Source organism: Ctenocephalides felis, unplaced genomic scaffold (genome assembly GCF_003426905.1).
Source record: "Ctenocephalides felis isolate EL2017-DRISC unplaced genomic scaffold, ASM342690v1 CF-g0.4_SCAFFOLD_03571, whole genome shotgun sequence".
In the NCBI taxonomy this organism is placed as follows: Eukaryota; Metazoa; Arthropoda; class Insecta; order Siphonaptera; family Pulicidae; genus Ctenocephalides; species Ctenocephalides felis.
Genome location: NW_020539725.1, coordinates 53084652 through 53097437, shown reverse-complemented (window position 1 = coordinate 53097437; position 12786 = coordinate 53084652). Strand labels below are relative to the sequence as shown.

The 12786-nt window shown below is 29.3% G+C and overlaps 1 protein-coding gene across 1 annotated transcript in view; it reads left to right on the top strand.

The window, feature by feature from the left end:
* Positions 1 to 12786, top strand: part of LOC113386249 — a 169627-nt gene that overhangs the window by 89117 nt on the left and 67724 nt on the right. Inside the window, exon 2 of the mRNA XM_026624039.1 lies at positions 975 to 1065. Within this exon, the coding sequence (XP_026479824.1) occupies positions 978 to 1065 (88 nt within the window). The 5' untranslated portion in view covers positions 975 to 977. The remainder of the gene's footprint in view (positions 1 to 974; positions 1066 to 12786) is intronic.

Here is a 12786-nt window from a genome sequence, read left to right as displayed (position 1 = left end):
AACTTTTAGCTACCTAAGGCACAAATAACCAATTACATATCCCTTTGAATAGCATTTGAAAAGCTACAAGATAAAAAGAGTGGTATTTGATATATAAGTAAAGTTGATATATTCAATAATTCATACTAAATAAAACCACACCTAGAGAATTCAATACATGATAGTTATAGTTTTATTCGATTGAGTCTACCTTAAAGCGAAAATAACATGTGAAAATGTACTATAACCGCTAGAGTAATGGTCTCCGACGTTTAGTTTTTCTCGGAAAATACTTTCTGTGAATCTAAATTTCTGAATTGTTCAACATGGTAGAGTAATACTGGTGAAAATATCAACCTACATGTAAAATAATTGTTTTAGATATATTAAATGATTAACATTATATTAGGGTGGGTCCAACCTTTTGACATTGGGGAATATTTTGATTCTGGTTCTAAGGGTAATTTTGAGAAACTTTCTCACAATAGGAAGGCAATAGGAAATCCTTCACACATTTTTCCCTAAATCGAGTTGGACTTGAGTTCAGCCCTAGCGCAGTACCATCAATTATTTATTTTTCATCATAAAATATTAGTTTATTTTCATTTTCATACAAATTTTCATTTTCCATCAGTCTCCTGGCTATGGAAGGGCATCATCGTGTATCGCATTATGAAATGTAACGCCATAGCTTCAGTATTTCATTCCCGAATTGTTTTGTTTCGTTCAGGTAATTCCACATAATACCGACTGGCAAAAATATCCGATATTTTACGGTGAATTCAGTTATAAATTATTACCATCAGTGTGAGAGAATTCAGGCAAAAAATTATATTTGACTTTTTTTTAAATGTTTTGGAGAGACTGTTTATAGAGCATTACTTAAATGTCGTCGATTAAAATTGATAGATGATTTGATTGATATTTATGAAAAATGTGTAAATCACTTCAAATTACTTTTGAAAATGATCTAATTTAATTTTTTTTCCTTTCAGATAATGTTGCGATTTTTGGTCACAGCGTTTTTCCTGCATGCTGGAAATTGTGTATATGGAATTACAGATAGTTACGTGCCAGTATCAGAAGGTAAGTCTTAAAAAATTAATATATATATATATATATATATATATATATATATATATATATAATAAAGTGGGTCGATTTGAATGGGTCAAAAAAAGTCGCTTAGGCACACATGATTTTTGGATACTAGGGGTCAAAATAAGATACTTTGCTGAAGAAACTATACATCTAAAATGAATTCTGATGTCACGTGCAATGACCCAAAAATAAGGGTTGATATTTGAAAAATTCCATTTTAACTGGTTAAACTGGTTATTAAATCTAACTGGTATTAAATTTGTTAACTTGTTTTCTGGTCTCACAGGCAGTTTTATGACCTTTTAGGTATACAAGTCAAAATAATGCCATTGAGTATTTTCCAGAAAATACAATACTTCAAAGATACACAACAATGAAATTGTGTTCATGTATGTGTAACTCAAATGTATATTTTATTGAATAGTAATATCCTAATATATCCATTTATATATCTACTAATCATATATGTACATAAAAATTATTATTATATAACACAAATCAGTACTATTTGCTGATAATAAACCATGTCTGGTTAAATATTCAAATAATCATGTCTGATTATCAAGTTAGTGATACCTTACAAATCACTTCTCAACTTACCCTCGATATTTAAAAATACGTATGTTATTGCCTAAAACAACATTGGCATAAAAAGAATTTGTTTAAAATCTCATAGAGTGCACAAAATCCCCCAAAAGCGATTTTCCAATATCAAATAATGATATTGTTTGTTTACTTTTATTCTGGATTGATATTACTCGATGGGATTTTATACTATCCCGTTGATTGATTGATCGATTGGTACGCAATTGTATTCGCATTATTGTTTTTTACAACACTCTTGTTTCTATCATATAATCAATTTTCAACGGATCGAAATAATATTTTATACTGCTCAAAAACATAAATAGTTTTCCCGTTCAGAATGTGTAATCTCAGAAAAACCATTAATGTTCGCCATTATGAAATTGCTTATTTGTTTTAACAGATATGTATTAAAGTTTTTGCTTGATGGTGACATACGTAGTATATATACTATATACATAGGAAAAAGCTTTCAAATTTATTAAATAAGTTTCGGTGTTTGTTGCAATTATAATTGAGTGACAGTAAAGTATGAATGGAAATGGAATGGAGTCATGGATGTTTGGGATAAATATTAATTTATCTCTGAACAGAATAGGAAAATGCATTACGTTTCTTTTTTAATTTATAATTAGCTTATCAAATTAGCTTACCTAAATGTTTTAAAAGTACTGTTATTTGAGAATGATAGTTTCAACGTTTTTATTAAATTAATAGGATCGGTTGTTGTTGGTTTCATTTATAATTAGCTTACCAAATTAACTTACCTAATTTTTTATAACGTTTGGTCACTGATACTGATATAATTAATTATATAGGTCACACTCAGTTATAAATTATTTTATTATATATATTTCTTAAATATTTACTGAAATATAATCGGCTTAAACAAATTTCATAATCATTCTGACAATTAGTTTTTTATCACTACGTGCCACGATTTAAGAATATCAAGTCAAAGTTTTAAGTACATATTTTAACGCGCAAGTTTTAGGGTTTGACTGCTTCACAAACAATTTGGTTTAAAACTAAAATTTTTAATCATAGTAAATGGGCTTGCTTTATAGCAGCGGTCGAGGAACTTTTTTAAACATTACGCCAAAATATTATTGTCTAAGTTGATATTATCTCCATGGCCTAGAGTGAATACCCCTATACGGAGAACTACGTAGCAAATACAGTAAATATCAATTAAAATACATACCTTTACCCCCAAAAAAATAAACATTTAAAATAATTTACTTCGGTTTCCCTACAACATTGTATCCCAACATGCAGAACATTTCATATCCAATCTAGGAAAAAAATATTTTAATATTGTTCGAGATCCTATTGAAAAACGTCTGTTTCTGTTCACACCTAGTACAATGAGCCCTATTACACTATGTGGTCCTATAGTAAGGGGTTAATTTTCCGGGAAAATAGACCATAACATAGCGTTATTATGGCAACTTTATGTTGTCCAAAAGTCCAAATGCTATAAATTTGAATCGTTTATATGTAAAACCTAGCCTAGAAAACGAAACAAATGTCAATAAAGCATAAGTGCATCTTTCTGATATGTCATAATAAACCATGCAAGAAGATAGATTTTATGTGTAAAACATCTGACTGCAGGGCTAATATAAAGTAATTTTATGTGCAAACAAATTTTGACTGTTTTGAGTACCAAAAAGGAGCATAACATAGCGTTGTCATAACAACGCTTTGTAATGGTCTATTTTACCGGAGAATTGGACCCTCTGTTTAGATTGATTTCAGTTATTCTGTTCCATTTAAAATTTTCCAATTGTCCGATGTAACATATTTCGATTGCACTTTTCTAACTTCAATCAAAATAAATTGTATTATATAATAAGACTACCAAAAGGGTACTCGTTGCCTTTCGTCTTCTTCATGTGTTGCCTTATTTTCGTTGCTTTTACTTCGATCCCAAGTCAGCTTAGACTTTGGAGTAGACGATGCGCGCCGTTACTTTCGGATTTTGCATATTAGTTTGACCTTTGACAAAAGTTAATGTGAATCCTATGACATTTACTGCTTTAATACTGTCTACGATCGCCGGGTTCACACGAATATTATCCAGAATAGCGCCCGTCAATTGTGGCATTGCATTGCGCGAGCCACTCGTACCATTGTTTACAGATGAATTTGCGACCGTGGGCGTCCAAGACACGAATGTCTGATTTCGTTTTGAGAGGAATTTATATTGTCTAAAGATTTTTGATTTGAATATCTTTGGATGTTATTTCATTAAGCATGAAACGTAACTTGGAAATTGTTTTGCATCTGGTTTTGTTCTCGGATTTGTAACAGCTGATCAGGGTACCATCAAACCCGGACGCCTAATCATTGGGTTGGTATTCAATTTAGACATTTTTAAGTACGACAAAAACTAGCTGTGAGTGGAATTCTGTCTTAAGGCAATTAAGGCATCGTGCCTTAAGGCAAATTGCTGGAACTTCCCGTACCAAAAATTATTATTTTTTTAACATTTTTGAAAAAATTTTACTTCGAAAAAATAAGATTTTTGAGAAACTATAAATTGGACAAAAAATTACTTTTTTTTGAAAAAATTTTTTTTTTTATTTTGACATATTGTGGAAGATCTGAACTTTCTTTTCAAAGCAATCGTACTGCTTTAACTGCATAAAGACGAAATATCAAACCGCGTAAGCGCCGCGTCGACGTCTAACGCGTAAACATTGGTACGGAACCCATAGGATTGTAAACCAAAATTATACTTATTGTTAAAATCTCTATAAAATATATGATAATTTGATGTGCATATGTCTAATGATCATTTTTGACCGCCAAATGGCTCATTTTTTTACTTTTTCCTCCATATCTCCGAAACCGCTAGACCTACCTTCATAAAAATTTTATCGATTCTTCATCTTGTCAATACAAGTAAAATGTTTTTTGAATTATTCAAATCGGACGCTTCGTTCTCTTAAAAACTGAGTTACCGTTTTCGGCACTTTTTGCCCCGTATCTTTGGAACGGCTAGACCTGCCTTCGCCAAAAACTGATCAGCACGTCTCCTTATCAATACGAATCGAATGTTTTTTGAATTATTCAAATCGGTTGATCCGTGTTCCCGAAATCGTCGACGAAAATTTGTATCCGCACATACATACACACACATACATACATACATACACACACACACACACACACATACATCCATTTTTTCTAAGGTATGCCAAAATGTTCAGAAACCTCTGAAACGTAAAGATATATAAAAATTTTCATTTTCGATTTTTTTGCGATTACTATAACTTGCCCTACGGGAAGTTAAAAATTCTGATATTCAGAATGAAATAGGTGCAAAAAATAAAACACTCTAAAAAAGAAATTAGTGGTATATAGCATCGTACCTTAATGCAAATTGCTGGAACTTTCCGTACCAAAAATTAAATTAAAAAAGATTTTTTTTTTTACTTTGAAAAAATTAGATTCTTGAGAAATTTTAAATTTTTTTAAAAAATTGACTTTTTTGGAAAAAAAAACAGTTTGGATTTTGTTTTTTGAGATATTTTGGAAAGTTTGAAATGTTTGAACAATCGCATTGCTTTAGCTGCATAGAGATGAAATATCACATATACATCCATTTTTTCTAAGGTATGCTTAAATGTTCGGGAAGTTAAAAAACTTCTAACTTTTGCCAGAATAAAAATGGCGTAATGGTTAAGTGCACGGCCTTGTGTTAACAGGGTCGTGAATTCAAGCACCCGCTCTTGATAACCTAATATCAAGCAGTAGCGATGTCTATTTTTACTTGAAAATACAGATCAAAAATATGTTTCCAATTGAAAATATCTTATTTGGGGCACTGTGGTGTGAAATACCAATAGAAAATCTCTTACACTATTCTTTCCTGAATCGAGTTGGAGTTTAACCCAGCTCATGGATCTGATCCTAAGGCAGTACCACACACTATTATTTACTGCTAATAATTAAAATAATTCGTTTATAATTTTATCATGATAATAATAATTTTTCAATTAATTAAATTATTGGTAAATTAAACTACGAATTTCGATAATGACTAACAAAGTTACAATATTTAGGCGTATCTCCTTCTTTGAAAATCTTAGCTCACCATATAATTAAATAACCAAAGTTAATCTTCAGCACTCTAAAAGTAACTTACCAACTTAACTGTTTTTAGTAGGAATTATTAATCCACAAGCACAAATATTTATGCAATTTACTCTAACTTGAAGTTTGTTTAAAATTCTTAAAGTTTGTATTCTGAATAGGAGAGAAAACTTTGATAATTTGTCAGAAAAGTACTGAGCAACCACAGGCTTTATGGAATAAATATAATTTGTTTATAAAATTGTGATATCTTTTGCAACTTGAGATATTGAATTAATTTTTTCCTGACTTAATTTAAATTATACAAAGTTTATTTTATCATTATCAATAAGAGATGAATTTATTTTATTTATTTATAATTTGTCCTTACTTAAATACTTGAATTAATTAGAGTATTTCAAGTTAGTAATTAATAAAAGATTGGATCTAATAAATTTCATTAAGAAATTGACTGACAAGTTGTAAGGTTTACTCTTCACTTCCTTCGACAACTTAAAGTCGTACAAGTTTTTAATTAAATTTGAAATGTGTAATTAATAACTGATGTTATATTCTAGACTGCTATTTTAATATCTTAAAAATGATCAAATAAAATCCACTTGTACAACTTCGTACAATTTAATTCGTAAAATTAAAAATTCTTGATAACTTTTGTCATTACTTCAAAAGTTTCAAGATGTTTCTTTGCTGTCATAAAAATGTTTATGGATTGGAGTAAAGTATACTTTATGATGATAACGGAGAATTTATATTAGAAAAGTATATTTATACAAATTTAAATTGTATATAATATAATTAAAAATTGATATTTGATAAATAATAAATTTTATATCAACTAAAACTAAATATTCTATGTGTGGATTATAAAAAATATTTATAAAAACGTTTCAAGTACCTCGAGGGAGCTTTGTAGATTTTGTCCAAACTCAAAATGACGAAGTATATTCTTTTCATAAAAGCTCTTTTACAATATGTGAGCTTTCTTGCATGTTTTTTTTTTATTTTTTGCACTAGCAAGTCTTTTGTTTTTTGTAGTCTCCGAGATAATACGTTGCTTGAGGTATTTCTTGAAAATGGTTTTTAGAGAATAATAAATATATTCATGCACGTGCGAAACTTAACAATTTACATAAAAATTTTATATTAAATGCAGAGTTTTATATTAAATTTCTATTTATAATCAAATAAAGTTATGTGAAATAGCTAAAAATTATAGTTATATTGGTACGAAGAAATGTTTTGGTTAATATTTTGAAGCTCTTGATTTCTTCTTGAATTCAGTAGGATTGATTGGGGCATAAAGGTCCAATTTGACTTTGAGCAATTATAGTAAAGGTTTAGTCGGACTTTTTTATCCTACCCACATGTAAACTTTTATAGAAGATATATAAAAAATGTTGAATCTAACTTAAAATTAACAGTACCTCTCACAAAACAATAAAATGACATATATCTAATTGAAGGTTATAATCAGGTCTCGTAAATTAAACAACAGTGCTCACACCCTAACAATGAACAAGAGTAATTTTGTCATGGATTTTCAAGAATTGCCTTTGAGTATACATGACTAATCATAATCTTTTTTCCTCTACTTTCAAATATTGTTCCTGATAAAATCTTATCTTTAATTGTTTTTGATATATTGATGGTGAACCTTTTTCTCTATTTATTTTTGATGTATTATCTCTTACGTATTTTGTATCAGAGCAATTTTTTTTTTTAATGCTATTATCATTATCAATTCTGAATTAATTATGTTCGATCATTAAAAATTTCGTCACTGTTGTCACCTCGAAACAAGACATCTTCATTAATTTCCCATAATTAAGTCTGACTAGTAAATATGCCCTCATTTCGAAATTGGTCCAGAAGTATTTCAAAATGTGTTAACTAGTTTTTTAGTTTAATTGACTAATTTTTAAGTGGTACTTATTTATTCAAGGTGCTCATCAGTAACAGCTTTGTCACTCTAATTCAATGCCCAGTTTAATTTCGCATTTCGTAATGACTTTTTGCGGTATTCTTCAAGAATATTTTAATTTATTATGCAATAAGCATGAATGCTTTAATTAAAATTTGCATGAATCGTTATGAGTGGAACTGGTGATGAGAAAAATTAATTAACGAGATAGATTATTGAATAAAATATGAAAGAACTATTAAGTCAAGCGTAATGAACTAATTAACTTACCACGGGGTAATCAAAAAAATGAGAAATAATTTTTACTTCTTAACGTTTCTGGACTTTTGATCCTTTAGATATATATAACAAAATAGTAATATTTTTATGTAGTACACAAAATAATTTATGATATTTTTATGACCGCATATAATTTTTTCGTCCCGTCGTGCGAGCGAATAACTTTATTTTAATCATTTTCTAACTTTGTTATTCAGAATTTTCTACTTCTTTATTACAAACAATGATAATTCTAAAATTATTTTATAAGTCTGATTAAATGGTTCGGATTGAATGATTTTCGTCAGATTTCGACAAAACGGTAGTACCTACAAAAAGGAGAAAAACTTAATTGGTATATGGATTTTCAGACTTGGAAAAGATGCTTAGTTTTAAAATACACAATTATGATTTTTTTACCTTCTTGTAGAATAAGTTACAATAATCGCAAAAGTTAATGTTTCAAAGCCTTCAGAGCATTATGGCAAAAATTAGAAAAAAATTGATGTAAGTGCGTATGTATGTAGGATGTATGTATGTAACGTATGTTTGGATATAATTTTGGATAGCACGTATTAACAGAATTGAATGATTTAAAGAAAAATCGATTCCTATTGACTGGGAGACATGCTGATTAGATTTTGGTGAAGCCGTTTTGAATATACTAGGCAAAAAGTACCAAAAATGGTAATTCAGTTTTTGAGAGAACAGATCGTCCGATTTGAACGATTTAAAAAACTGTTCCACTTACACATAGTTATATTCTCAGTTCCCACCTTGCTCAGCTTATTGATGTCAAACAGTAGTGATATCAAGTTCATTCCCTTCAGATTATAGATCTAAAATATGATGATGAGTAAACAAGTTTTTCGGGGGCATTGCTGCAATATAAAACTGATCAGTATTAGATAAAAATTGATTTTCATTAATAAATTGATTTTTCGGAAAGTTCATTCTACTTTCCTCAAGTCAGAATGCAACTTATAACTAGTTGAATGTTTATTTGAAACCAAAAGTCAAAATAACAAAAATAAAGTATTTTTGGAATCAAAGAAGATCTAATCGTAAAAGATTAAAATGTTAGGATTAAATAATAAATAGATTGTGAGAGAATTGTTTTCTAGTAAATTTCATCATTTTTATGATATGTAATAATAAAAAGTGTTATAGTATAAACAGGTATAGATAGTGATATTAATTTCTTGTAAATTACTCTAAGTTAGAAGCTACTGGTTAGATACCCATCTCGGCCAGCTAGATGTCAAGCAGTAGTGATATCAGATGTATTGACGGTAAATAATTGTTTAAAATTTTGAGCAATTTTGGAAATCCAATGAATTTTTTTTTAAAAAAATGCGAGTTTGCGGTAAAAAAATGACTAATAGGCATATGCACATCTAATTATCAAATATTTTATGGTGACCTTAAGAATAAGTACAAATTTTGTTTCCATTTTTAAAGTTTACTTATATAATCTGTATTTATCCTAAGGACACTTAACATTAGATTATCGTCTATCAGCATCAGCTCCGACACCTATTTCCAGACAAAACGAAAGTTTGTATCATCTTCCATAAAACATGACGTCTATTACGGCATAGTCGTAACATTGACTTTCAGAATGGTGTCAGCCTACATAACATTATCGTATCGTTAGGTAATGCGACGGACGAATGGCACGAATAGAATAGAACCGACTCCGGATTAAATAGCACAAAATAGAGAGATACGATGATAATTGTGTAATGGCTTATGTAAAATTAAGAAAGGAACAGGAATTGTAATATAAACTAGTTTATTTTTGAAGTTGTTTTTGTTTTTTTGTATTCATTTTCGATCAGAAATTAGGAACGCAGGCATCATTGTCAGGAGCAAGAAAACAGGCTGACTGAACATCCTAATAGACCAGCATGAAAGTTGTTAGAACAAAATCATAAACTAATATTGGCGTATGGCATCGTGCCTTAAAGCAAAGTTCAGGATCATTTGCAAATTGTTATTTTTAAAAGGTTTTAAAAAAAATGGAAATCTTGGTAAAACCATTTTGCTTTTTGACAATTTCAATTTGAGAATATTTTTTTTCCAATATTTTTGAAAACTTTGATAAAACCATTTTTATTCATTTAAATTGAATTTTTTGTATTATTTTTGAAAACATCAAAAAGCGATTGCGTTGTTTAGCTGTTTCAGATGAAATACAGAGCGCGTAAGCGCCGCGTCGCACAATCTAACGTTTGAATTTTATAAATCTTGTTAACGAAACCCATAGAAAAGTTAACAAAATTTGTATTTATTATGACCATTTTTATAAAATATCTAATAATTTGATGTGCTTATGCCTAATGAATGGTAATTTTTGATCACTAAATAACAATTTTTTAACTTTTTTCATTGGATCTCTGAAATCGCTGGACCTGCCTTTCCAAAAATGTTCATCACTACAAATAAAATGTTTCTATTGAATCTTTCAATTTGGACACTACGTTCTGTCAAAACTTAAATTCTCATTTTTTGCACTTTTTGCCTCATATTTCTAGTTAAAATATTTTCCATAACGGTTGAACCCGCCTTTGCTAAAAACTAATCAGCACTTCTCTCTATCAATAAGAATCGAATGTTTTTAAGAAAATAGAAATCGAGTTTTTGAGAGAACCGAGTATCCGATTTGAATTATCCAATAAACATCAATTTGTAGTGATTGGGAGAAGAGGTGATTAGTTTTTGACAAAGAAAGATCCAGCCATTTCGAAGATACAGAGCTGAATGTACAAGTTGCAGTTTTTGAGAGAACTAAGCATCTGATTTGAATGATTTAATGAACTTTCTGCTTGTTTTCACAAAATAATTGCTATTGGAAAAAGAAAATTATTTCAATTTTTTGTATCGAAAATATTTTAGATTTTAATTCTGGCTAAAGTTCTAAAGCTCACTTATATACTTTAAATAAATAATTCTAACTTTGTAATTCAGTTTATATAATTTTTATAAATATTAGACAATGTAACAGTATTTATAATAATTTATTTGAAAACATTTAATATGCCTTGAACATTTCATTAAGGTACGGTAAGTTCCAGCAATTTTTCTTAGGGCACGACGCCATACACCTAGTAATTTTTGTTCATTTATAAGTGTAAATTCTATTGAAAATCTATTTGATCTCCGTGTACAGCAAGATTTCTTAACAGACATGCAATTTAAAGATTACTGCTCAAGTAATCACCACAATAATCGTAACCTCCTATAAGTACTTTTTTATGATAGATTATAAAACAATATTCAATTGACTATATATTCGTTATGGAGTTCTTTAACAAAATGTAGTGGATTATGAATTTCACCTGAAGCGGATGTTTTTTTTCCTACCGAGTTACGTAAAAGCCTTCGTGTCTTTGCCATATATCTTCTATTACCACGTACTTGTAATTATGTCTTTTTGTCATTATTTTTTTCTGGTAAAAAATTCTATAATTATTTTGAGTTTCTAATCAGTTTCTCTCTTCGCTGGTATAATTAAATTTTGCATGGTTAGTAAAGTCAACTATTTAATAAACTCTAGGCAACTTTTGTTTGAAATGACTAAGACGAGATATAAATATCTTTTCAAAGAACAGCCAAAAAATTATGTTTCGGTATATGTTTTATTTTTTAACGGCTGGCCTATATTCTAGATTGTATACAAACATTTGAAATTTAATGAATATACATGTGAGTATATATGAATGTAGTCAATGTTAAATTGAATCTGTTAACATCCATAGTTAAGTGAATAATGGGCGAGTTAAGAAATATTTGTGAACATAATAGTGAGTAGTGAGTTCCGCAGACAAGAACTCTTTTATTGAAAGAGGTATCTCAGAATGAAATTATTTATTCGATTTAATTGGATAATAATATATTTATAAATTGTTTATTCAAATCGATATGAAATTTATAATAATAAATTATATTTACTAAACCAATTAAATAATAATTTAGATGCTCCCAAAATCTGTATCAATCCTTGTGAATAGTAGCATAATCAGTAGATATTTTATGGTGTATGGCATTGTGCCTTAAGGCCAAATTTTGCACATCTTTCCGTCAATAGGAATCGAATGTTTTTCAAATCATTCATATCAGTTGATCCATTCTCTTCAAAACGGTCATTTTTTCACTTCTTGCTCCATATTTCCTAAGCCGCTGGACGTGCTCTTTTCAAATTTTTCATTTTTAGACGATTGCAACAACTTACCCTACGGTAAGTTAATTTTGATAAGTTTTTAGTAATGGGTACGGTATTTAATTAACTTCCCGTACGATAGTGTAAAAAACATTTTACTTGTATTGACAAGATGAAGAACTGACTTTTTCAAAAAAGTCAATTTTTTTCAAAAATGTAAAATTTCATTTGGTACTGGAAGTTCCAGCAAATTGCCTTAAGGCACGATGCCATACACCACTAATTTTCAATGCAAGGTATACCAATTGATAAATGTACTTACATCTCCATTAATACTATTTACTAAGTTAGTAACTGCTAGAACTTCCCGCATCAGAGTTAAATATGTGGCGGAATGAAAATGTTCTTGACAGATGTCAGTTGAATGACGCCAATGTGATGACTAAACTACACAGCACACTTGGAGCTACGCTGATGCGAATGTCGCATCTAGCAAGCTGTAGCTAGATTATTTTTTCACAATGGCAAAAATTGTTCTCTCGGTTTTAGTGAGCGATCAATTGTCGGGCTAATAAATTGATATCAAAATTTATATCATATCAGTTTCGTTGTAAATTGAGTTATCAATAAACTCACATTATCATCGAGTCTACAACAGTTAATTGCGGTTTCATTT